This window comes from Diaporthe citri (genome assembly GCF_014595645.1).
Source record: "Diaporthe citri strain NFHF-8-4 chromosome Unknown scaffold_4, whole genome shotgun sequence".
Classification (NCBI taxonomy): domain Eukaryota; kingdom Fungi; phylum Ascomycota; class Sordariomycetes; order Diaporthales; family Diaporthaceae; genus Diaporthe; species Diaporthe citri.
This window is the reverse complement of record NW_025064849.1, coordinates 683,770-709,844: the sequence shown is the minus strand read 5'-3', so window position 1 is coordinate 709,844 and position 26,075 is coordinate 683,770. Positions and strand designations below refer to the sequence as shown.

The following is a 26,075-nucleotide window of genomic DNA, read 5'->3' as shown; positions in this document are numbered from 1 at the left end:
ACCACTTGATCAAGGTAGGTGGGTAGTCAAAGGCTTTCCACTGACGAGGGCAGAAGGTTTTGTGTTGTGTGAAGATGGAACTGAGGACCGATTCCTTGCGATGGTGATGTCGAGTGGAAGGAAGGAAGGCAGAGTAGATGGCTTGCGGTCGAGGGTTTAAGAACTCGGGGCTGTCTGCTTGGTCGTTCACCCCCAGCCAGGTTACCGTTTGTTCAGTCAAGGATGAAGTGATTCAATAGGTACGGCTAGAACATTGAATAATCACTTCCCAGCGCCGATGACCAGACCCCAGTCCCTCTGCCGCGGGGTAACGAGGATCCAATTCACTTTCTATACGATAGGGGAATGGCGAAGAAGTTGGCGTCAGTGTCAATATCTAGTATTTTATCAGAAGCAGCTTGCTGTATTTTTACGCTCAGGAGGGCAGCGGCGAGTAGCAGAGAGCAGCTCTGGTGAAGTGAATAGAGAGAGAATCACTACTGCATCGTCGAGACTTCACCCTTGTAAGCTGTTGGCTGTTGGTTGTGTAGCGAGGGCCGCCCGTTTGTTAACACGGTATCATGATATTGTGGTGAGATGAAGTTAGCAGACGGAAGGTAACAGACGGAATGCGCACTACAGACAGTGGGATATTCCGCCGAGTCGTGGGTTCCGAGCCATCGGATGGTATTGCCATGATGATAACTCCATTCAGGACGCTGTTTTGAGGTTCTCCAGACAAGATGAATGCTGTTTGGCTCAATTTAATCTATTACTGTGACCACAGGTGTCAGTTATGAAGAGCTGCCGTAACTTGGCTGTGATTGGAGAAGATATCAACTTGGTTGCGGATCTGTAGCATGCATGTGGTGAATAGGTGCATTCATATGCCACTTCAGTCACAGAACACCCCAACGACTATTCAAGGTCTATTTTGCAGGCTACTGTGGCGCTTCTTTTCTCTTCCCGTCTGGTAACCATTGCATACAGACCATCCGGCTCACCTCAGGATAAGTCCCTCTCAGCTAGGGCAGAAAAGCATTTTCTTCGAGGTTGAAGAAGCCCACCAATATTCAGGGCACGGAATTAGAGCGGAGACATTGGCAGATGAAGACTCAAAAGAAACTTAAATTTATAATACTAGTGATATAATAAGAAGACGAATGAGAAAACCAGTGGACAATCCCGTCGCTTGGCGGCATCAGAGTATAAGTATACAGCGGAACCCCCTCCCCTAGACCTGGCACAGTCTTCTTCCATCTCACCAAATCACACCACTCCTAGCCAGACCATCACTCTCCATCCGTGTATTCGTCAGAATCATCAGGCGTTGGGCTCTCCGAAGGACTCCCAGTCCTCCAGGGTGAAGTTTCCCTGGTCGTTTTGGTCCTGGTTGTACTCCTCCAGGCCGAATGTCGCATAATCCTCATCAGTGAGAGGCGCGTTCAGGCCCCACAACTCATCAAACTCCTCATCAAACATCGTTGTCTGCGCTGGCTCTGCACGCTCGGTACTGGCATCGCCTGCCTAAGGTGACTGCTGTCCGTCGGTGGCGGGCATGGCGGCGGCCTCGGCCTCTGACACGGCCGCAGGCTGCTGACCTTGCTCCTGAGGGGTTCCAGGCTGCTGAGCGCTGTCGACCTGCTGAGTGTGGTTCAGCTGCTGAGTTTGGTTCAGCTGCTGAGTTTGGTTCAGCTGCTGAGTGTGGTTAAGCTGCTGGGAGGATTCATGTTGCTGCGAGCTTCCATGCTGCTGATCTTGCTCAAAGCTCTGGAAGTCCACAGTCTGCTGAGGGTTGCCGAACTGCTGGGCATGGTTTCCAAGCTGCTGAGGATTACCATACCGTTCAGGGCCCTCAGACTGCGCTCGGTTCTGGATCCGCAGATGGGTCTCAAATTGCTGACGGTTGCTGCCCCGCTGGGAATTTGCATGCTGCCGAGGGTTTGCATGCTGCTGGTGGTTTCCAAATTGCTGTTGAGCGTTTCCATGCTGCTGAGGGCGACCGTACTGCGGGTGGTTGACAAAGCCCTGCTGAGGGTTGACAAAGCCCTGCGTAGGGTTGACGTGCTGCTGGTACTGCTGGTACTGCTGGACCATCTGAGGCTGGCCCCGAGATTGTTTCTGCTGGTGGCCCTGCTGCTGCTGGAATTCCTGAGCTTGAGCTGCTGCGTCCTGAATGGCAGATAGAGCCTGATCCTGAGCCGCGTGCTGACCACGATTCTGCTGAACTCCCTGTGGGTAATCCAATTGGGCTTGAGGCTGATCCTCTGTTGACTCCATTTCCGGGGACAGAGAGTGCCTCGCGCGTTTTGCTGTCCTCGAGCCACGCTTCTTTCCAGAGTCATCAGCGTTGGGATCAGCCTTCCTCTTCCGTCTCGCCTCAGCAAGGACCTTGCACTTGGCCTCGTTGATGCCCTCGTTCTCCTTCTTCCGCTGTCTCTCCCCTTCAGGGTCTGCTGCGATCCGGTCAACCCATTCGCTTGACTCAAAAGCACTTCGGACGAGATGCTTGTTGACCTTCAAACAATTTCTCCCGGTTAGCGGTTTTCCTTTCCCATACACATCTCCCATTTCACATTGGAATTAACAACGACTTACTCTCAAACAATACTCCAAATCTCTGAATCTGCTTCTGAAGGTCTCGTATTTTGCAATCTTGAATTTGTGGTCAAGTTCGAGGTGACCCTTTTGGGCATCTCTCACGGATCCCTAGCAGTATTCATTAGCATTGAGGGGATGGAAACAACAACAAAAATAATGACATAATCGTTTGTGGGCAAACACTTACAACGAACTTCCACGCCAGGTTCGCAACATCGTAGGTCGTCTTCTCCTTGACGCATCTGACTGCCGCGCTGTCCATCTTCTTCGAATCGCCATTCTTTGACGGATTGACGCGCTCCCTACGGCTCTCGATACCCTCGAGGTTCGTGATGGCGGCACAAAGGCGATCCACAAGAACCCCTCGACCAGCATCGTCCTGGGGCATGTCGCCAGACAGATCGGGTCCCCCTCTCCTGAGCATCCGTCTCTCGGCTCTCTCGAGACGCTCCTGGTGCTCGAAGCTCTTGATGAGTCCGGAGCCGGTCCGGTTTGAATTGCGTAGTGCCTTCACCTCGGCTATGTCTGCTCGGATTTGGGATTCGTCATTCACTGGCCTGGGAGCCGCACCACCATTGACAGGACGTCCGTCACGACGTCCTGTCTGTGCTCTCATCTGAGAAGGTGCCGCAGGCTGTTGGGCGGAAGACTGTCCTTGAATGTGCTGCCGTTGGCTATCCGCGAAGACACGAGTATTGGCCGGGCCGCTAGACATGTTTGGGCCGCTGATTCTGCCCTGGGCGGCACCAGTATTGTTTGGCATGCCAGTGTCGGAGGGGCCGCCAGTGTTCATTGGGACACCAACATTGGGCGGGACGGCGTTACTGCGAGAACGGACAGTGTTGGTAGGGACGCGAATATTCGGCAAGCCGCGACTATTGGACGGGATGCCATCGCTGGACGGAATGCCAGCGTTGGAGGGGACGTGAGGGTTGACTGGACCCCTCGTGGTGGGCGTCATGCCATCATGTGGCGTCTGGTGAGGCTGAGTGCCCGGAGTAGGACGCGCCATGTTGGGCTGGTTTGGGGCAACGTAATTCGGGTTCGGGGGGCCGTAAGGAAGCCAATATGGCTCGCCGTTGAACTCCGTCCAATCCGGATTTCTATACATTGGAGGCATCGTGCTGCCGCTGAAATATACGGGTTAGCTGTCAGCAGGAGTATCCAGACCAAAGAGGAGGGAACGATGACTTAGGACTAAAGGTTCCTATTGGAAGACTGAAGGCGACGAAGTTAGGTAGACCTGGTCATGTTGTCACGAAAATCTCCGTGAATGCTCCAACTCGAAGGCCTCATGGGATCTTCTGGATGTTCATGACTGGAGGATGGAGCCGGGGGATGTAGTCGGGGAATCAGGATTAGGGACCAGTCAGGGGGATGAGGACAAAGCAATACTCACGAAGGAATGCAAGAGGGGTGAGGTCGGGTCACCGATTGATGAAGGGAGACCAGTGCTGGAGTGCTGAAGGTGATCGGAGGGCCAACTTCTGTCGAAGGTTGATGTGGACTGGAAGGAAAGCCATGGTTGTTGATGATTCTGGCCTTTAAATAATTGCAGCCGTCATGAGCCTGCGAACCATCGAAGCCACTGCCGGGGGCATGGTCACCTCCCTGTGAATGTTTGCAGATACACCTCCAGCTTCACTGGAATCATTCAAACACTTCCGCAGTCCATGTGGACAACATGATTGACTAGCGTCGTCTGGGCCCTGAGTCCAAGGTCACTAACTAGCTGCTGGCAATGAGATCTCGAGTGACAGAATCAACATTCTAAACAGACACGATCCTCGTAGGGGCAACTTGGCAAAGACGCCAGGAGTATCACCAGTCTTCGGAAGCAGTTGTCATTTCCCATCTCTTCAGAGTCGCTCCAGTCCCATACAATCAGGCTGGGATTGCACCCATCCTCCTCGTCTTAAAAGCCCCGTCCAATGAAGCCTAAGACGAATTCATACTGATGTGAAAGCGAATCCTCGTCTCATTATTCCAGAACACTGAGTTATCTTGACTTCTGGGTCCTGCGAAGCCTGGTTGGCTACCCGTCGGCCTGTCTATTCACATAACCAACGTCGCAGCATATCCTGCCGTCCTGGCACAGCAAGACGAAGCCCAACCGAAGTTAACATCAAATAGGATGCCAATTGAGAAGCCCCCATTAGAAGGTACCCACCCGGGACGAGCATTCCACAAACCTACGTCAACAAAGGACCTGAGCGTGCCAGGAACACGCCTCCATCACCCTCGAGCCCGGCTCCAAATATGTCAACTGTTTTCCAAACCATGTGAGCCTCCAGATGTCTGCGACAAAGCCCAATTCTCGCTGAAATCGTTTGTGGGGGTCAAGAGGAAGAACAGAAAGAGAAAACACGAGTGCTGCCAAAGCACTTTCAACCGCACCCATGAAATATGTTCTGTTCCGAACTGAGTGGATTGGTCCGGCTCTGCCTGTTCTGAGGGTGAGATGCACATTCCATGAAGAGGGTGTCGCGCGCGATTCGATATGGCGAGAAGAGGAGCATGTGAGCGCCATCCGGCTGGGATGTCGTCTCAAGGCATCGTGCTGGTAGTCATGACGGCTCAGAGTCGTGATTTGCATGCTATATGAAGTGGAATTTAGGAAGATTGAACGAGGTGCGTCTCAGACGGGCTTGGAACCCAGCTAACCGGAGAATTAGGGCTCCAATCTGCTTCAGGCGAGACAGGACAACAGGAGAGAGGAACAACAATATAAGTCAGTCTGCGGAGTGTACCTAAGGCGGCTTAATGAGTCTGACCTATCATTTAAAGGGTTGTGGCAGCACGGAACTTGAGCAATTGAGTATATTCCAGTGGAAGCCAGGGGTTGTCTAACAATTGGGCTAGTGCCCGCATTATAGGACCCGACGCTCGATGCCTGCTCTCTTACAAAAGACGAACTACACCATCTGCAAGTAGCCATTGAAGAAAAGGACCCTCGAAATTCCTGTACAGGAGACCAAAAATTCTAAATCCTAGCTTGCTGAGACCTATCATGTTCGCCGAGCCACCACTGCCGTGCCCCCCATTTTAGGGCCCCTGGACGCCGTGGTCCGACACGAACAGTTTCACCCTAGCTCGCCTCGCCAGAGCTTGCCTCGAGCGTCCGACGTCGTGCCAGAAAACTCCTGGAGCTTGTTCTTGGCCCCAAGAAATCTGCGTTCTGTCAACCTCTTGGCAACGCCTTACAGCGGTAAGGTGCCCTCTTTTCTTATTCGGCTGCTCGTTGAACGACAGCCAGCCATCCAGCCCGCCATGCTCTGCCAAGATCGCCCGTGGGTGGCGGCGTTGTTTATGGGGGCCCTGCTCATCGTCGTATGGAGCACGCGGTTAATGAGTGGCTTCGACGGGGTGGCGGTACTGCTGTTCGCGCAGCAGGACGGGGTGGGCGACAAACACGAACTCGAGGCAGAGAGGGCGTTCGTCCGAAAGGCAATCGACACCGAGTTCCCTACGCCAATCGATTACAGCCCTATAAAGGAGATATGCACACGAAAACCGGACAACTTCAGGCCGGGCCTGCTCTTCACCTGCGAGGGCCAGCACGGCGGCATCGGAATGCTGCGCAACCAGATCCTGAAATGCGTGCGGTATGCGATCAACGGCGGCGGCGCGCTTGTGGTTCCCTCGATAGCCCTGCGCAACCCGAGCGACCTGACGGACATCGAGACGACCAACGAGGTGCCGCTGGACTACCTCCTGGAGCGCAAGACTTTCATCAAGCACCTATCAGCCGGCTGCCCTGGGATGCACATCTATGAGCGCGCGGAGGACTTCCCAGCCTACGAGCGGCGGGTAGACGTGGATTTAATAGGCGACCAGTTCGAGCCGAACCACCCGCGCGAAGGGCTTGAGTTCCCGCGCGAGTGGCGGCGCTTCTTCGATGAGTGGCTTGAAGGTGACCAGAAGGTCAAACCCCATCCCGCAGCACCCGTGCACGTCCGGATGGGCCAGTCCTTCCTCGAATACCCCGTGCACGACGACGGCGACGCGTTCGCGGCCGAGTTCGGCAAGATCCTGTCGTTCCGCAACGACACGCGCGCGCTGGCGGCCAAGGTCCTCTGGGAATTAAAGGAGAGGTTCTCGCTGCCTATCGACCCGGCGGTGGCCATCAACCAGGGGGCCTTCTACGGCGCGCACCTCCGGCTCGAGGAGGACGCCATCTGGGCGTGGCCGCCCGAGGAGTGGCGGTACTCGCGGATGGAGGAGCAGTTTAGGGAGCAGTTCGAGAACCTGGCGCGCACGGGGCTGCGCGTCGTCTACGTGGCCTCCGGTGACCAGTCGGTGGTAGACCTGTTCCGCGAGCGGCTGAAGGCGTCGGATCTGGTCCAGGGGGATGTGGATGTGGTTACGAAATTCGACTTGCTCCGGGGGCCTGACCGCGAGCGGCTCGACAGCCTCACGTTCGACCAGCAGGCCCTGGTGGACTTCATGATCATGTTCAAGGCGAGCGCGTTCATGGGCGTCGCGCACTCCAGCTTCCCGTGGAACGTGGCGCTGCGGAGGCACGAGATCAGCAAGTACGCTGCTTACGGCAACGAGGGCTCGGATCTGCTAAGGGACGAGTACAGCATCATCATGGGGATGCGCGCCGATTACCCGCACGTCGACCCGTTCGAGTACGGGATATGGCCATGAAGCATGAGCGGGGCTTTGCATATAGTTAATCTTCAAAATATTTACTAGAAGTATAAATTGGCCGCAACTTGTTTTGGGGACTGCCGACATAAACGGCCAAGCCCAAGATTCGGGGAATATTCAGCCCTGAGGAATGGCAGGGAGCGAGTTCATCCCCACGAGCGCCATGGAAAGCCAAGGCTGCTGGTGTATCATGAAGACAAAGCGGCTTGTTCGGATGAACAAGATGTGTGAAGACACACTTGGCAAGATCGAAAGGCGATACCAATGCATACATAGATACAGCAAAAATGGAAAAGAGCAATCAAACAAGTCTGGCTTCTATGTACAATTATTGACTTCATCAGATCGGGCATCTAGACAAATGTGACATCTATCGCCACATGATGTCAACATAGCTACTGTTCTCTATCAGGCCCAGGGCACTTTCTCCCAGTCAACCCCCAACCAGACAGCAGGCGTGCTAGCAGGTATATAACAAGTGGGAGTTTCCAAGTGATGGGCTTGGGGTTCCTCTGCAGGCGAGGGCTGGACTACCATCCACAGCAGCGCCGGCCCCGGGATACAAATCCAGTATTAACGAACTGCGACAATGGCCATAGAAGGTTGCAGTCTACACTGTCTTCTGACTACACCTCTAAAGAGGGGCAGGCATCGGGCTCGAAAGACTTCAATATTTAAATTACGTACCCTGAGTCGTTGTTCGTATCAGGGCCCGAATGTGGCCTGGACGTTGAAAGTAGAAATAGCAGACTTAACTAGATAATATCCAGAAACTGCAGCTAACTATGGTATCCGAACATTAAGGATAGTGGTTCCGTTGAGAGGATAAGATGTGACATGAAAGGGCAAAAAGAAGACAGGTGTGTCTGGATTAAGAACAGATTACTTGTGTGGGCGTCTGTCTGCCCGGTCATCTCTTTCGAGGTGTTTGGAATCTGGAAATGAGTCTCGATATATTCGTCGGAACTTCTAATACATTGCTAAACGTCACACACACAACAGTTCTATAACACATCTACAGCTTGCTCTGTGTCGGTGAAACAAGCTCCAGCTTCTCCTTGAGCGACCCCTCAGCCTCTACACTGATCCTCTCGACAAGTTCCTTGCACGTAGGAATGTCATGGATCAGGCCGATGACCTGGCCAGCAGTCCAGACCTAATCATCCGCATCAGTATGTATCCAACAGGCATACGAACTCCAGGAATGGGAGGAAAGCATCACTTACACCGTAGTCCGGATCGCCGTTGATAAAGACCTGCCGGCCCCTCTGTCCGCTGACAAAGGGGGCTATCTCCGCAAACTCGCCCGTCTTGCTCTCCCGCTCGACCTTGAGCGCCTCCTCTGTGACCTTATTCTTATACAGGCGGGTGGTGTTGGTCCACCTGCGCAGCACTAGCGCCGTGTCCGTCTCCTTGGCCTTGACGATCTCCTTCTTGATGTTCTCGTGAATGGGCGCCTCGACCGTGCACATGAAGCGCGTGCCCATGTTGATGCCGCTCGCGCCGAGGCAGAGCGCGGCCGCCAGCCCCTGCCCGTCGGCGAAGCCGCCCGAGGCGATGAAGGGCACCTTGATGGACTGCCGGGCGCGGCTGAGCAGGATGAAGTTTGTGATGTCTGATTCGCCGACGTGGCTGCGATTGCGCGTTAGCAAGGCGGCCCCCCACGGTGTCGTATTTCATTCCGATACTCGGAGATGGGGGTCACAGAAAAAAGACAGAAAAATTAGAGGAGAAAAGCAAGTGCCCGGGGGGCTGGTGTGTGCATGAGGGCAGGCCGCATGCCCGCGACCGTACGGGATATGTACAAGGCAGACAAGGGGCGGAGCCCGGGCCTGAGTGACGTTGCTCAGCAGGACGAGGCCGTCAGCCGCGCCTCGCATGACGTGCGTCGGCCGGTACGAAAAAAGAGGGAGTTGAAAAAAAAGGACCGCGGCATGACAAGCGCCACGTAGCAAGCCTAAATCATGGGGACAGAAGCATCACGGGGACAGAAGCATGACGGCGGCCGCATGCGGCGCTATCATCGACTCACCCTGCGCACTCGAAGCCATCGATGCTGAGGAAGTCGACGCCGAGCTTGACGGCGCTCTGTGCGTGTCTGATGGTGGCTGTGCGAGGTGTCACCAGGTAAGCGTCTGTCCCACACACAAAGAGAGAGGGAAAGACGGAGAGTCCAGCCCAGAGGGGGCCAGAAGGGCAGACTTACTGCACTTGTGCAGGATGATACACCCGGCCTCTTTCAGCTTCCTGATGACTGGCCCGGGGCTGTTGCCGGCGGTCTCGACGATGTTGATGCCCTCGTCGATGATGGCCTGGGCGTAGGCGCCATAATCAGGCGGGTTGAGGGACGGCAGAAGGGTGATGTTGACGCCGAAGGGGTTCTTGGTTAGTGACCTGCACTTCTGGATCTCCTTGCGCAGGTCGGCTGGCGTTGGGAAGATGAGGCCCGTGATGATGCCAAGCCCGCCGGCGTTGGAGACGGCGCTGGCCAACTCGGCGTACCCGACGTACTGGAAGAGAAGCCCGGTGTCAGTATGTTATCGTGTCTCCATCGCGGTGCGGCCGCCTGGTGGTTCCCATCTCGACGAGGAGCGACGACATGTCATCTCGGTGACCATGAGTCGGTGGATGGAAACATCGAAAACTGCCAAGGGACAGCTGGCAGACCCGGGACACGTACCATCATACCGCCCTGCACGACGGGCACTGTGGTTCTCGTCAGTCGACTGTAATCAAGAGCAGTGTCTGCGTCTCCTCGTGGGTCCGTCCCTCCCGAGTAGCGTACTCACCTCGAATGCCTAACCGACGCGTGAGCTCTGTGTTCCACGGCATGATGCTGGCCTTGTCTGGGAGCGAGAAAGAGTCGGAAGAAGGATCACAAGGCCTGTGTTGTTCTTTTCGAAGGTGTAGAATCTACAAGAGTATGATAATCGCAAATCGAAGTCTATCAAGAGTAAGGACGCTGAAACGAGATGTTCTAGTCTATGAGGGATGCAGGCGGTGCCGTCTTTGGAAGCAGTTCGCAGGCGGAGGACGACCTCGGGAGGTCATCCGAGTCAAAGAAGCCGAGGTCCAAGGTGGGGAATGGGGCCCTCTTCCGTGAACCCCTGACCCTGAATCTGGGGTAACCGGAGATCTGATCCCTGCTCAGCCGCTTACTCTGTCGCGAGTAGGCTATGGAATCTTCTGACAGCTGAAAGCGACCAGTCACCTGCCTCTGCTCGATCGTACACATGATAGAAGGACATATCTACTTCGACAGCGAAGTTACGAATATTTGATACTCACATGTAACTCTCCAATATCAAATATGTGCTCTTTGCCCCTCGAAATCAGATCGGCAATGGAGCAGGACTCTCTGCATGGAACAGGGGGCAGACTGCATTTTGGAAGCCGACAACTCCAGACGTCCTCACTGGCTTGCTATGGCGTCGAAGCTTCTATTGAAGCTGCGAAATTTGGCTCACCGAAAAATATCGAATGCAACTTACAGCACCAGCCCAACATATGGTCTCGATCCAATGCCATCTGCAGAGTAGGTTCCTAGGTCTCAACGTTTCAAACGGTCGTCGAGAGATTTACATGCCGTTTCCTTTGCACCGATTTATGGCCACACCCAAGATACGAATGTCACGCATCACACTTGGGACAATAGATCAACCCGAAGTTCCCGTAAGGGTGCCGTAAGGGAGCCATTGAAGATCATGGACATGACATTATCGTTCAAGTGACAAAGAATCCCGCGGCATGCAGCCCAAATTGTCCTCAAGCCAGGCTGAAGCAGAGGAGGAAGGAGCCTTTGGTGGTCGTCATTTGGTGGCGACCCCTCGGCAACACCACCAGTTCTTCAAACAGCCCCGGTCTTTCCAAACACGGTCTGCACGAACCAATCTAGCCTCCCCGCAGACCTGTCGCCGTCACGTCACTTTGCCCAGGCTTGGAAGTTTTGATCTTTCCTTGGCCACCACCCGTTTTCTGTCACCCACCAGCCATCAACTTAGTCCCGCTGACAATGCCCTGAAAAGCGCGTTGGACCTGCAAAGGAGAAATCCGTGCTCATCTTGCTACCTTCTTCGTTTCGAGCCGAGTGTTGGTGAAATGTGCTCTGCCTGCAGTGTCACGTTCAACACACCAGCGTCGGTCTGGCCCAAGTCCTTCTGGGCTCTCTCGACGCCACTGACATGACTTCACCGGACCACTTTGTATTTGCCGCAGTCTTACTAGACAACAGTCCGTCGCTGGACCAAAATCTGACCAGAACAGAGATCAATCCATCCCACCGTGTCATCCTCGCCCGTCCAATGCGCCTTTCCGAGCAATCGGCCCAGCCAGCCGGTCCTTCGGCGTTGCCTAGCATCCTGCCCGACTGCAGCTGCCCGCGAGAGGAATAGCCGTACCGTTAGCAGTCACTCACTCGGCCATAGGGAAGCCACTATTGCCCCGACACGATCCAAGAGAAGAGGGCTCCGACTTCTTGGTGGTGCCCGTCTGCCGGCCAACTGCTTGCATTTGCACGGCTTCCGCCCCAGCCTCTTCGGCAGTCATTCATCAACGGCATCTCTTCAACCCACGGGCACACCGTGCGCAATGCCTTGGCCTGAATCCTCTTGGTGGGGGGAGTCGTGCTCGCGGCCAAGTCTGCAGCCTTGCGCCAAAATATAGCACATACCTATTCGTGTGTGCCTGGCCCTATTCTCCATGAAATACCCAAGTCTCGGTTCTGACCCGGCCGCTGTCATTTGCCCTTGTTCAACCCGACTACGGCATGGAATCATCGGGCTACTCCAGCCATCGAGACTATCAGGCTGGCGCAACAATAGCAATACGACACTCTAGGACTCGGGAAGATGCTGTCGGTGCCGGCCACGACATATGTCAGCAACAAGACTGCTGTGCAAGGCTGACTTCCCAGTCCAAATCGACACTCGGCTGTTCCACGACCAGCCTGGTGGCCTGCGGGCGGGATACCCGAACGGGACATCATCATTGGTGTAATGAAGCATGTGCCTCTACCGATTGGGCGTTGCATGTTGCTCTGCTGCTTGACGGGTGGCAGCTTGGGGGCACTCCCGCAATGCTAGGTAATACAGTCTTTGCTTTTCCTTCGGCACCCGCAGCAGATGGCAATGAGCGCTCGAAGAGCCGCGTCTCAATTGACTCCATGTCTTGACGTCCATAAGCCACAGCAGCCATTCGAGCCAAATCTTGCCTTTTTCTCGAGGGCAAAAGGAAAATAACTCGCCGTCCGATAACTCAAGGGCGGCCAAGGCTATTGATCACCCACACACACTTCTTGGCTATGTCGCAGTCTGCCATCACCACCAACAGCCTCCGCGCTTCGCCAAACGAGTCCGGGACAGGGCTGATGGAACAAGTGGCTTGTACGACCAACGCAAGTATAGAGCACTACTCCATGTTACATCCGCGGGCATCCCCGTCTCGTTCAACCTGCCGACCAGCTAAATGCGAGTCTTCGTTACGCCACCACCACCACTGCCACCATGGATGTAGACAAATCAACAGATGACACGAGCAAATAGGGAAGAGATCATCCGAATGACCAAGATCTGTGACTTTCAGGCTGAGTACAGCAGTATATGGGCAGGTCGCTCGTAGCTCTTCAAGGCAAGGCGCATGGCACTCATGCATACATTGCATACGCGTCGTCATGACTACCCTATTTCACAGCACTAATACACTGACCAAGGTCAACAGCTGTTCCTTGGCACTCTCCTGGCCTTGCTTCAGTCGAGTGATCAGAGGGTATGCGTGCAGTCGGCCAGTATACCCAGGGTTTCCGATACAATTCCGAGCCTGGGCCGTAGGTCTGATTTGGGGCGATTCTACCTAACCTCACACTCGCATAGAGTTAGGAATCCAACCGCTCCGTGCCCATTGGTACCATATCAGTCTGATCTCGATCATGACGAGCCAGCTCATCGGCGGCCAAAAAATGGCAGTTCTCTGTTATAAGCCTCGCCAGGTGGATGTGGCTTGCTAGCGGCATGCCTTTTAACACATCACGAACTAGGCGGGCCGGCTTAACAGGACATGACCTGCATGCTTCAGGTGTCAAGCCCCCCTCCAAGAGAATAGAGGCACCCAATGAGCGTGAGTCGGGTACAGCAACCTGGAATCGAAGGAGTGTGACATTGGTCTGCCGTGCCTGGCATGAGACCTGCAAATACGCCAGATTTGGGCCTCCAGGCGTGAAGTCGTCGTTTGTCGCTCATCGCTTGGGCCCAGATCCCCGGGACGCTACGACGTGGGTCCGGTTGGTCTCATTGGAGCGTATGGCCGAGATCAGACATTGCATATAGGATCGCCAGGGCGAGCAAACATTCGAGAAACACCGACATGAGAAGCAATCCAAAGAGGTCGCGGGAGCAACAGCGTCAGAGCTGCAGTCGGGGACACACACTCAAGTCAGATGAGGGATGCCCGGTGTGGGATGACGGCTGCCCGACCCCCCATATTCTACACCGGGGTGGTTGTCAACGGATGCAGGCCCTTGTCTGCCGCATGCAGGTGCCACACCCGCTTGAAGCCTCCCTGGCTGCATGATTGCTCACAGCATGCCCAGCATGCTGGCATTTCGAACCACCCTGCCTGGTATGCCTGCCCTGTCTCCGCCTACGTTCGGGCGTATCTCAGGTGTGACAGAGATCTGGAGCCTAATGACGGCGTGGATCTCCTTGAATAGACCGCAAGTCCCCCTCGTCATTTTACATGACGCAGATGAAGCAAGAACAAAAACTTCGAATGGATCCACGATAGCAGAATACCCAGTCGAAAATGATGCGGTATGCCTCATCTTGCTTTTCGGTACATCTGCCATTTCATCCGGGCCGGTCTGGTCTACTCTCCTTCTCCAAAGACAACCGTCACACACCATCAGACACACAACTCACAGCGCTGCACCTCTACTTCCTAGTACCTTTTTGTACCGCCTTGCTCTTTTGATGGGTTCTAGTACATCCACTCTACGCTTCGGCTCCTCGTGACAAGCTGTCACTGACTTTCATGTTGTGGAGATGCTTTGGTGATGATTCAACCACAGTACTTGGGGACAAGGTCTCATCGTACGTGTCCGTCCGCCTTTCCACATATGCTTCTGTTGCGGAAAAGCAAAGACGGCCTTACATGCGCCCCAAGTGCTGAGACTTTTCTTGCACTTTCTTGTCTTTTTCAGGCCTAGGTCGTCCGCGTAGCAAATACCGGGCCCCATCCAACGGACTGCCACGATCAATTGATGCAACAGCCCGAGGCTACCAACTTAATTCCCGACCGGCCTGCCGTCTACATGCAACGTCTGATGCAAACAAGTCGACGCAGAGAATCTATGTGAGGACGGCGCAATACAACACCTAAACACCCAACCGTCACTCACTTTTCTGCCACCTCACATCACGGCACCCTGTCTCCCAATCGCTTTGACCTGCCCGTAAGCCTACCTGTTGCTCAAGGACTGTCCCGCGTATAAGAGGATCGTGGCCTCCCTCTCCCTTCAGTCATTATCGGACCACCACTACTGCACCGATTTCACATCACCCTCCTCCCTTGCTTGCGACCTCTGGCGTTGATTCAGCCCACGATTTCAAAACCTCTTCTCACACTTGTCCTCCGGCGTAATCCCATTCATTGCACAACACTGCATTCCCATCTCATCTCTGCCGCAATAAACACAACACCACACAGCACCACAATACACAACACACAACACACAACACACACACACACAGCGCAACGCAACGCAACGCTTCACAGCACAGCACAGCACAACACAGAACACACAACACCACCCAATCCACAATACGACACCATGTCTTCCTCACGACACAGCTCCCGGGGCCCACAGCACAAGCAGTGCTGGCGAGAGCTGCGCATGGCAAAGCAAGCTTGAAGGTTCGATCAACCCATACAGCCTCACGTCTACTTACCAGGACTCACTCACTTCACCCCTCACTCACCCACGGCAATGCCTCCCTCCATCTGCTAATACTTCCTCACAGATGCATGCCGCGAGTACCAGATCGCCTCGCCCTCATTCCAAATCGTCTCAGACAGAAGAGGTAAGCCGGCCTGAAAGCCAACGCCCCCTCCATGGGGCGACCACCCAGCCACTCATCCCCACGGAAGTGCGAAGGGGGGAAAAGAAAGAGGAAAAGTCCAAATATGCTGACCAAGAATCAAAATAAATAGGTGGTCGCACAGCCTGGTCGAGCCGCGTGACCGTCAACGGCGCGATCCACCAGGCCAGGTTCTGGTACGATGGCAAGAACCTCAACAACGCCAAGGAGGACGCGGCCGAGGTCGCGCTCAGCTTCATCTCCATGGCGGCGTCCCCTTCGGCGTCGAGGAGGTGGTAAAATCCCTCCTTCGGCTCCGTGTGTGTGTGGAAGTGGAAATGCACAGAGTGGAGGGGGTGTGCGAGGCGGTCGTTCAGAGGCGCAGCAGCAGCAACAACAGAGGATAATCCCTCTCTACCTCTGACAAGCCACGGGTTGCAGATCTTCCTCTCGCTCTGCGGCGCCGCAGCCTCACTCTCTCACTCTTGTCGCAGCACGGCGTGGATCCATGACGCGTGGCGGTGGGACGGCACTTCTGTCTGTCTGTCTGTTTGATCTCCATCGCGACCATGGCTTCGACATCATAGCTTGCCGCCTGCCTGCCCGCCGCAGCCTTATCGACTCTTGAGAGAAGCTGTCACAGGCAGAGACCCGTCTACTTCCTACCTACCTCTCGGCGCAATCTGGGGGCACTGCATTTCTGTGCTGCCCGGCTTTCACTGTACTACTGTTTTTTTTTTTTTTTTTTTTTTTGGGGGGGGGGGGAGACACCATTCTTTTACTTCTTCTTCACACTCTTCTTCGCTCCTCTTTTCAGGTTACTTCACGGGGACCACCAACGCGCATCAGCCTCGCAATTTATTCCCACTGCCACCTTTTTTACCCCCCGGTCCGCTCGGTTTCGTGCGACTCGACTTGTACCATACTTGATACCGTCCGCCACCGCCATGGAAAAAAAGAAGACAGCGGGCAGCAACAGCAGACAAACAGCGAAACGGCGCCACACGGCAAGGGAGAGCAGGGCACTTTGGGTCCTTTGGCGTTGTATTCTCACCACTGACTTTCTTTTTTCTTCTCTTTTTTTTTTTCTTTCTCTCTTTCTCTCCTTGTTCTTCACTCACGCTCTTTACCCGTCGTTTTCTTAGGGGGGCGCCTAGTCGAATGCCGCCTGTTGGGGTCACACAGGCGGTCAGGGTCAAGCATTCAGACAGAATAGGAATCTGCCGGCACCTCACAATGGAAATGTCCGATGACGCCACGCGCATGTATTCTTGACAGCACATCATGCACCCCCGTTTGATTCTTGGTTTTTCTTTCTGGTTGTCCGCGTTTCTTTTCTCCCTTCAGATCATGGCGATCCATCCGGATGGGGAATCCGGCCAGAGGGCAAGACATGCGGGAACAAGCGAGATTGAGAAAAATGATGGGGGCGAGGATGCACCTGTTTGCTTCTTCCCCCCCTCTGGGCTGGGTCTAGGCGGATGCAGATCTAAAACTCCCGGTGGGAGGGTGGCAGGGTGTCTGTGTGTCTGTGTGTGTGTTTGGACCTGTGCAGGGCTTGGGTAGTCGAAATTGTTCTACGACATCAACTTTTGCGCCATGGGAACAGCACTTCCCCTTCGTCATATCTGTCTTTTGACAGAAGGGAGGAAGGCAGGAAACAGTATCTGGGTGAGATCAGGAAAAGCAAGTCAGATTGCGAAAGACCGAAAATGGCGCGAGGGATGTTCTTCATATGGCGGAGTCCATGGGCAAATGGTTTTTTTTTCCCCCACTCCCTCTTCCTCCATCACTGTACTTGATCTTGGCACCGGCATCTCGAGATAAGATCAGATGAGAGCAGTCTCATAATAATGCCAATCAGATATTACATGTCTTTTGTCAGAAAGCTTTGTGACATGCGACGTGGGGCGTTGTATCTGTGGGATAATAGGAAAAAGCAGATGTGAACAATGCTCACAATGTGTCCCTGGGGAGGTGACACATCAGTTATGGTTGAGTGAGAATCGGGCGTAGCCGTCTAGGCCAAGATCTGCGAACAAGGGTCTCTCAACGTCGATAGCGTTGAGAGCCGGTGTGCCGGTGTAGCTCGACCTCCTCGGACATGCAGGACATTTGCGGTTGGGTCCGCCATGCTGTGGCAGGATTTTGCTTCGCTTCGCTCCGCTTCGCTCCGCTTCGCTCCGCTTCCTTCTGATCGTGGGACGCAGACCACAAGTAGTCTGATCCGGCCCTCGACTCCGAGGCCAGCAACCCCTGCTATAACGTTGACCAAAATAAAACGGGTTCGTTTTCCCTCCCAACGACCTGCAGCCACCTGGCTCCTACTGCAGATTGGCATGCAGCAGTTTCTGCGGCTAGCACTTGCTAGCAGGGCTGGGTTGCTTTGGGGAAGTCAGGAAGTTGAAGTCCAATGACACCCTGACACCTGCAGGACATGCTCGTGGGAAGGGGAGCCGACCCTTGTCTCAGCCATGGGTCATTGTACACCCTCAGGCATATTGGAAGCGCAGGTTGGCGCTGTTGGCCTGTCTATCGGGTACCAGGCTGACCGCTAGGCGGTGCTGTCAACCCTGCATTGGGACATCGCTGGCGAGGCCCACCGGGGTCGCTCGCGGGTCGATCCGGGATTGGACACAAAGGAAAAAAAGCAACAGCAGCATAAAGCCTCGGATTTTAAGCCTCCCTCCCTGCTTTCCCCATATCGGATCCTGTGATCACAAGCGATGGCGATCCGCTGGGGCACCGACCAGGGAGGAGTGGTCGAGGGCCGCGGATGTAATGTCGCGCATGCCAATGTCGGGCTTGAGTGCTGACTGCGCTGCAGTCTGTTGCATGCCAACCACCACGTGGACGGGGAGACGGGGGCAATTTAGCCGAGCGAGACATCATGTCATCAGTTTACACCATGACATGAGCTGTGGAGCTGAGCGTCCAGAATAGATGGGTGCCAGTGACCGGCTTCGAGTATGGTCTCGCGTTGAGACCTAATAATCGATGCGTCGCCTCGGTCAAGTGGAACGCCCGCTGATAGGCGTTCAATTGGGTTCCATTGAAGCTGCCCGATGCAAATGGAGTCGCAACGAGACCCAGCCCTCGCTCGGTGTTGGTGCTGACCGGTGAACCGGGTCGGACATACATGTGGTCGCGTCGAGCGGCGCGGAATACAATGTCCGGGCGATGGTGAGGTCGATGTCAGTTAAGAGTAAGATCGTCGACGCCCGATTGCTGGGCACGCGGAAATATTGGGGAAATTCTTGTCCGGCCGTGGTCATTTGAAGCTGGTCATTGCTGGTTGTGATGTTCCAGGGTGAGACAACGGCGTCTGATCTGGAGTCCCACTTTCAGAAACAAGACGGTGAGTCGTAGAATGCGGAAGTGGGAGGTTTCAAGGCGGGAGAATGAAGCATGGGCAGAAATAAGAAAAGAAGCAGGGATAGATCCGCAAGAAGCGGACGGGTAGTTTCCAAGTGGAAGACGCTCTAGAGAGGAGCTCGGGATGAGCTCCGGAAGCAAGAGAGGATCACCCTGGGAGGAACAGGGGCGTGGGAGTCACTTATGTAAGCCGTGCGATGCCTGCCGGGAACACCATCGATTTTTCGCGATGGCTTCGACCGCGCATCACTGCCGTCTGCTCCCCACGGTCTGCGATCGGGTCCAGCAGCTCCCCAACACACCTCACAATGCCTCCGACCTCCAATCTATGGGGTGCATGCCGCTCCATCGCCTTCAGATCAAAACGGCCGGCATGTCAATCGCAGCGCCCTGCAATCGCAGCCATTGCACGACAGTTCTCCACTGACCCAACCACGCCGCGTTCGACCGGCATCCCCAACATACCCGGTGCCACCGGAGCAGCGGCCTCCGGCCGTCCAGACGACCTCTCCGCACCGTTATCTTCGGGCACGATCAGGGAGGAGGATGTGCAGATGCGGGAGCCGACGCCCACGGAGGAGGCCCTGTCGCAGCTGGAGCTCACGGCGCTCGGCCTGAACCCCTTCGACAAGCGCCTCAGCGGGCTCAAGTTCGGGGAGCCGGAGATACCGCAGGGCAAGCTTCACGAGACGAAATTTCCACATGAAGCACCGTTACGAGGAGGGTATAATACAGCTCACGAAGCTGATGATGCGCGATGGCAAGCTGAGCAAGGCACAGAGGGTCAGTGGTCCACACCTTCTGGGTCCTGTCACGAGGAGGAGCTACGACGACGGATTCAAGAACAGGTCCAGAGGGGAGTCTCAGAGAAGCTAACAAGTGCCACAGGACATGGCCATGATCCTCAACTACCTCCGAACATCGCCAGCGCCCCGGATCAACCCGCAGCGGCCGTTACTGCCCGGCTCCCCGCCGGCCGAACACCTGCCCCTGAACCCGAACCTCTACCTTATGCTGGCGGTGGACTCTGTGGCGCCTCTGATCCGGATCCGCGGGTTCACGGGCCTGGCGGGTGGTGGCAAGGCGCTGGAGGTGCCGGTGCCGGTCTCGAGGCGGGCGCGGCGGCGGACGGCGTTCATGTGGATCATGGACACGGTGGAGAAGAAGACGTCGATGGGGTCCGGCAAGAAGATGCTGGCGCACCGGATCGGCGAGGAGATTGTGGCGGTGGTCGAGGGCAGGAGCTCGGTGTGGGACAAGCGGAACCAGCTGCACAAGACGGGCACGAGCGTCCGGGCGAACCTGAGCTCGCCGGCCCTCATGAAGAGGAGGATCGGCTAGACGCGATATGAACTTTCACGGAGTGCATGATGCGTGCACTGGCCTGCCCCAGGACTTGTCTACTGGCTACCTGTTCTACGCGTGATGTGGACGTGCCGAATCGAGCAACTGGGTCGCGTGTCGTGGTGAAGGTGGCGTGACAGGCTGGCTGGCTGGTGGCTGGCTGTAGATATGACCGTAGAATTACCTCGTCCACTACCTATCTAGCGGACTGAAATGCATTGGCAGTATGGATGGGGACGTCCGTCCACTGAACTAGCCGTACAGTAACTACTGTGGTCTTGGCTCGAGGCACAGGTTGCTCTGGTCCCGACCAGAGGAGGCTCTGAATCATGGCTAACATGATGCCTCAGCTGATCTTATTGTTGTAATCAATGCCTGGACAAATGTTCTGGCTGTTATGAGGTCGACGTGCATGTGCTGTTCCGGTTTGTATGTGTCATGACATGCATGCTTGGCCGACGGGTCGTCAGGTCGCCGCACTCTTGGACCCTTTTTCCAGTGCACGAGCAGGGATGAGAAATGTCGGGGATCGGCCGCAAGACCAAGCTTGAACATGGCGGGGTCCCTACGAGCGTTGTGGGGCGCCGCTCAAGGCCCAGAAGACTCGAAAGACGGAGGGAGGCTGAGATGCAGTACCCCATCTGCCTGCCCCTTTGGGGTTCCTGGGGGCTTGGTTTAGGTTCCTGGCTCGTGATACGTCAGGGCGGATAGGACATTGAGCATCGACTGAACATTGAAGCGAGGCAGCAAGGAAAGAGGCTGGATACACTATGGGTTACTGCTTCGAAAGACCCGTCAATAAAAATATTGGGTCTGTCCTGGCCTGAGCTTGTTCATTTCCCACGGCTGCCCAAGCGGAGTATGGGTAAAAACTGTAGAAACCGCATGGACTCCAAAACTGGCAGGGTGAAGTGCCACATGTTGAGCACTGATCATTGCTGCAGCCTAGCGGCCCGGGCTAAAAAGCCTAATGAATGAAGCCAATATACGACAAACAACATAGTAGAAGACAGCAGCCGGCATCATAGAACACCTCTGCCCACCCGTACTATTCGTTCTCCTCTCGTGAAGACGACCCTAGTGAAGAGGCAACAATATAATCCACCGTCGGCAGACAGAGCAGAACGGCGGCAATTTACATCATCTCAGCCCACGCGCGGCCCACAGCAGGCGCAGCAGAAACACCACAAGGAGCTTCCCCTCCTTTCCGTCGATCGTCGACTGCGCCAAAGACTTGGCACCAGGTCAGACCTCTCACCCAGCCCACACCGTCTCCGTCTGCTTGCTGCGTACACACTTCTCAGCGCTGGCAGCACCCAGACTTGGCGACCACTTCTCTTGGCAGCCGACCGGGCCACCCTCTGCGCAGCCATGACCTGAAGGAACACCACTCGACCCGTTGCATCGTCCCGCCTCTTTCCCCCCCTCTGTTGACACACGATGCTGTGGGATCTTCTCCCTAACCTCGAATCCTGCACACAACCACACCCACCACAAATCATCCCACGCTAGGCTCGAACCTGCGATACCTTGGCCTCTTGAGTTACAATACCACACGTCTCGGTCGAGCTTCACCACCAGCCTCTTGCGCGACGACATAAATCTTGGCATCCACCTGCCGTTGGGCGACTTCGGCGGCGTCTTCTCCTGCCACCTCCAACTCGTCCCCCGTCGTCCTCCCACGCCGAGCCCGTCCACACTCGATTTCCTGTTCCACACGATCACCATCGGATCGAAGCACTGGGCCCCTCACCCAGCATGTCTCATCCACACAAAGTAATGTCTATGGAGGCGGCCCTGGAGGAGGAGAGGCGCGAGGTCGAGGCCCTTATTGCGGCTAGGAACCGCCCACGACCACCCAGCGCTCTCAGCGGGGTTCGCTCTTCCTCCCCTTTCACACCTCGATCGCCCGTCAGGAGCATGCTAGATATAGGTGAATAAGCCCCATTCCCGCGAGGCAGTACTTGGTCCAAAAACGTTAACAGTGTCGTTCGCCGCGGAGGTCCAATGAAAAGTATGCTAGACGTAGACGGTCCTCCCGCGGCTCCTGTCAGGAGTATGCTCGACATGGACAGCCCTCCAGCATCTGCCTCGTCGGGCAAGCAGGTCTTCAGCACCCCATCCTCTCCCGTTCTGGCGTCCAACCAGCTTGCCCGCGCCGCCAACTCCTCCCACCCCAGGCACATGTCCGATGTTGCCTCAAGACCCGTAGGCTTTGGCCCACGATCAGACGGCAACCGCGACCTCACCTCCGAGTACCAGTTCTCCGACATCATCACGAGCAATACCGGCCATGCTGCCATGCCGAAGCGGGTGTCTCAAGGCAACAAGAAGACGGCCCAGCCACCTTCCGCCATGTCCCATATTGTACGCGGCAGCGACGTCAGCAGGATACCGCTCCCTGGCGACACCAGGGGTCGCCACTCCATCGCAGGGCCTGGAATGCGGATTGGGAGCAAGTCGCGGTCTCCTCACTCCCGCCTCGGCATACGGTCGAGCTCGCCTGCCGCCAACCTGCTGTCAGGCAGGCACCTCAGTCCGGCAGGAAGGGCCTTCGTGGAAGAGACATATGGCGTGGACATGAGCAACGCGTACCGGAGGCTGTCAGACGCAAACCTGCTCCGGTCTGGCGGGTCCCTTGCGGAGATTGGGCGCAAGAAGAAAGTTGACGACAACCCCGACGGCGGCAGGCTGGCTAAAGACTACCTCATTCCCGACGGTGATGACCAGTACGACGATAGCAGCGACGACCAGGATGATTCGAACGCCGAGGAAGGAGAGCGTGGCCGCAAGGCAGCTAGAAGCTTCGACGCCCTGTCGCCCGACTCCGACAAGGCAGGATCGAAGGCGGACAAGGACAGGACGGCCCTAAGCTTGTTGGCAGCTGCTGAGGAAGAACGTAAGGATACACATTCCCCTTGCACCCCTCCTTTTTTGGACCAAAACAAAACAAAACATCACCATTCTATTCTTTCTCGTACACAAGGAACATCTACACCCACCCATTCATTGCAGTTGAGATTACCACACCACATCCATTTCATTGCATTTGACAGCAGTGCCTTCATTTCTGGTTTTGCTTCGTCTCAGAGCAGCACCCAGTATTGGTTCTAGCGCTTGGGTATCCAAACCAATGGCTCCCACATTTGAACGAAACCTTTTCATGCCTTCGGCAGCCAGGAGTTGTCATTCCTTCTTGCTCAACCCCCAAGCAAAGGAATTGACAACAGTTCATACGCCCCCTGCAAACGATCGCAAGATTCCGGGTAGGTGCAGGAAGATGTGCTCGAGACCGGATGTGGTCCCTAGAGCATCAGCTGCCTTCACCCCGTTGCCAAGTTCGTGTACCAAGTGGTGCAACGAAACAAGCCGGACATAATAGTTTTCAGCCCACAATATTTCTTCATCAAAATGCCCTTTTGTAGTGGTTTCAGTGTTCGTTCTAACAAAGCACCACACAGGCATCGAGGTAGCGAAGAAGAACCCTCACGTCAAGTACCAGTACCGTTCACTCTTCGACGAGCCCCAAATCACCGTCACAGGCCCTGCTGGCCAGAGCGAGAAGACAAAGCACTCAAAGGCGTCCTCGATACACCCTGCAACCAGCTTCGATGATGGCCCGCCCTCAGGTGCCAGGACGCCCATGGACTCGGACACGGAGGCTGATCTCACAGACATCAGGCGCGCACAAAAGCTTTCACTTTTCCAGACACCCATCAAAGACACGCCGAATGCTGCTCGGGCCCTGCGCATCATCTATCGCGGTGACTGGCGGAAGGTCGCTCAGGAAGCCAAGGAGGAGCAGAGAACCCTGCGCAAGTATATTGTTGCTTCTGACCTCAGTGATGAGTCGACGCATGCCCTCGAGTGGGCCGTTGGCACAGTCCTCCGAGATGGCGACACCATGATTTGCCTCTACTGCGTCGACGAGGAGGCCGGGATTGCTCCAGCTGATGATGCAAAGTCCATCAAAGACCAAGGTGCTGCACTGAACGTTGTCGCCGATAGCAAAGCCCCTGTCACGCCTGGTGGAAGCGCCTTAGACCTGCACAAAGCTGACCAGACCTCGGAGTCTTTGGCAACGCCAATCAAGTCGAAACCCGAGGAAGAACGGCACAGGGCCGTTCAGGACATCACAGACAGGGTGGAGAAGCTTCTCCGCAAGACAAAGCTGCAGGTCCGCGTCATCGTAGAGGTCTTGCACTGCAAGAACCCGAAGCACCAGATCCTGGAAATCATCGACGTCGTCAACCCGACTCTTGTTGTCTTGGGCAGTCGGGGACAGAGCGCACTGAAGGGGTAAGTCACAGACATCTCATCCCACACTTGACATTCCATCGAAACCTAACTAACAAATCGTGCACAGCGTTATTCTTGGCTCATTTTCTAACTACCTAGTGACCAAGAGCTCCGTCCCAGTCATGGTCGCCCGCAAGAAGCTCCGGAAACAGTCCAAGTACAAGAAGCTCTCGATGACGCAGGTCAACAACATCAACAGCCCCATGGCGAGGACGCTCGCAAATGCCAAGGTCGACTAGAGGTCTCGCGGGCTTGCTGATCTTCATGGGACAGACGTCCACCTCAGGGGAGGTTTGGGGCTATCTGATCCTCGTCGGTGGCACAAACGTGTTGCAAAGTCCGTGAAGAAGTTTGGGCGCCGCCGGAGAAGGCCAAATGATAGTGGAGATTCAGACCGACGAGAGTCAGACCGACGAGAGCCTGATGGACAGCAGGGCTCAGGAGAGGCTAGTGGACAACAAGGTCCAGAAGAAGCTACTGGACAGCAAGGCCCAAGGCAGGGTAATGCACAAGATGTCACAGACCAGGGTGGCAGAGATGAAGAACCAAGGCGTAGACTGCGAAGGCTATAGCAAGGCACCGTCAACGTCGTTTCACCACGTCAACAACTCGTCAGGGCGGCAACCCGCTGGTATCAGTGGAGGTTGGATCGTGACAACTCAAGATATCGATGGACCCATGCCAGGGATTGGGATGACACTATCAACAGACTCGACGGCATCCCCAGCAACCAAGACCCCAGATACCGGGATCGCCTCAACCGTGTGCAACCGGAGAACCTGACCGAGACGTCGCCGGAGACGCTGGCGGAGCGAGCCAAGGAGGCGTGGAAGCGTCTCAGCGACGAGATGGACAGCTTCTACCGCGCGTCAACGCCCCTGTTGCTGTCTGATAAAAGGCGTTCCGCGGCGCAGCAGACTACCGCGGCGCAGCAGACTACCGCGACGCAGCAGGGTCCCGTGACGCAACAGGGTCCCGCGGCACAGCAGACCGCCGCAGCACAGGAGGGTACCGCGGCACAGCAGACTGCCGCAGCGCAGGAGGGTCCCGAGGTGCAGCAAGGTCCCTCTTCACAGCAAGGTCCCTCTTCACAGCAAGGTCCCTCTTCACAGCAGGGTCCCTCTTCACAGCAGGGTCCCTCTTCACAGCAGGGTCCCTCTTCACAGCAGGGTCCCTCTTCACAGCAGGGTTCCTCTTCACAGCAGGGTTCCTCTTCACGGCAGGGTTCGTCGTCGCAGCAGGGTTCTACGACGCGTCCGAGTTCGTCGTCGCAGCAGGGTTCTATGGCACGTCCGAGTTCCTCTACGAATCCGAGTTCTACGACGTAGTAGACCCCCCACTTTCAAGTAGTTGTTTGCGCATGGGTTCGGTTTCCACGGGTTGGGGAGTCTTTTCCTGTCTTTCCTGTTTTGTGCTTTAGGCTTCTTTTTAATTTCAACATCCAGCGAGATCATTGATACCTCAGCCGTAGTGTAATACAAGTGTTTGTCTTGGTCGACTTGGTGGTGTCTTTTGCTCTCTGTGTCATGGTATTGCAATATCGCCCTCATGCAAACGGATGGGTTTCATTCGTGACGAGATTTTTAGTGTTGGCTGGAGTGAGGCCGGCGTAATGTTTGGTCATGCTGATTTGACTAGGACAATTGCTAGGGGTTGTGCTGAAGACCGAGCCGAAACAACAATACCACATTGCACAGACACCTGCTATGAGAGCGAGAGAGGACCTTAATTTTCCAGATTAATCCCATTATG

General features: G+C 55.5%; 7 protein-coding genes across 7 annotated transcripts; 5 read left to right on the top strand and 2 right to left on the bottom strand.

Annotated features, from left to right (window-relative positions):
• Positions 1–1,302: 1,302 nt before the first annotated feature.
• Positions 1,303–3,700, bottom strand: INS49_009386 (uncharacterized protein; the record flags this gene model as incomplete). Its single annotated transcript, XM_043170117.1, has 3 exons — positions 1,303–1,502; positions 1,581–2,412; positions 2,768–3,700. 3 exons carry the CDS (start codon positions 3,698–3,700, stop codon positions 1,303–1,305), a joined length of 1,965 nt encoding a protein of 654 aa, XP_043024682.1.
• Positions 3,701–5,850: 2,150 nt separating this feature from the next.
• Positions 5,851–7,233, top strand: INS49_009385 (uncharacterized protein; the record flags this gene model as incomplete). The annotated part of the gene is made up of 1 exon (XM_043170116.1): positions 5,851–7,233. The coding sequence occupies one exon, from the start codon at positions 5,851–5,853 to the stop codon at positions 7,231–7,233; it is 1,383 nt and encodes a 460-aa protein (XP_043024681.1).
• Positions 7,234–8,251: 1,018 nt separating this feature from the next.
• On the bottom strand, positions 8,252–10,068 carry INS49_009384 (uncharacterized protein; the record flags this gene model as incomplete). The annotated part of the gene is made up of 6 exons (XM_043170115.1): positions 8,252–8,392; positions 8,463–8,868; positions 9,269–9,344; positions 9,443–9,746; positions 9,917–9,942; positions 10,026–10,068. The coding sequence occupies 6 exons, from the start codon at positions 10,066–10,068 to the stop codon at positions 8,252–8,254; spliced, it is 996 nt and encodes a 331-aa protein (XP_043024680.1).
• Positions 10,069–12,535: 2,467 nt separating this feature from the next.
• Positions 12,536–15,605, top strand: INS49_009383 (uncharacterized protein; the record flags this gene model as incomplete). The annotated part of the gene is made up of 3 exons (XM_043170114.1): positions 12,536–12,617; positions 15,249–15,308; positions 15,439–15,605. The coding sequence occupies 3 exons, from the start codon at positions 12,536–12,538 to the stop codon at positions 15,603–15,605; spliced, it is 309 nt and encodes a 102-aa protein (XP_043024679.1).
• A 3,383-nt stretch (positions 15,606–18,988) lies between these two features.
• Positions 18,989–20,021, top strand: INS49_009382 (uncharacterized protein; the record flags this gene model as incomplete). Its single annotated transcript, XM_043170113.1, has 2 exons — positions 18,989–19,528; positions 19,569–20,021. The coding sequence occupies 2 exons, from the start codon at positions 18,989–18,991 to the stop codon at positions 20,019–20,021; spliced, it is 993 nt and encodes a 330-aa protein (XP_043024678.1).
• A 1,782-nt stretch (positions 20,022–21,803) lies between these two features.
• On the top strand, positions 21,804–24,562 carry INS49_009381 (uncharacterized protein; the record flags this gene model as incomplete). The annotated part of the gene is made up of 4 exons (XM_043170112.1): positions 21,804–21,957; positions 22,048–22,923; positions 23,486–24,323; positions 24,391–24,562. The coding sequence occupies 4 exons, from the start codon at positions 21,804–21,806 to the stop codon at positions 24,560–24,562; spliced, it is 2,040 nt and encodes a 679-aa protein (XP_043024677.1).
• A 136-nt stretch (positions 24,563–24,698) lies between these two features.
• On the top strand, positions 24,699–26,052 carry INS49_009380 (uncharacterized protein; the record flags this gene model as incomplete). Its single annotated transcript, XM_043170111.1, has 4 exons — positions 24,699–24,934; positions 25,009–25,385; positions 25,439–25,675; positions 26,021–26,052. The coding sequence occupies 4 exons, from the start codon at positions 24,699–24,701 to the stop codon at positions 26,050–26,052; spliced, it is 882 nt and encodes a 293-aa protein (XP_043024676.1).
• Between the last annotated feature and the right edge of the window lie 23 nt (positions 26,053–26,075).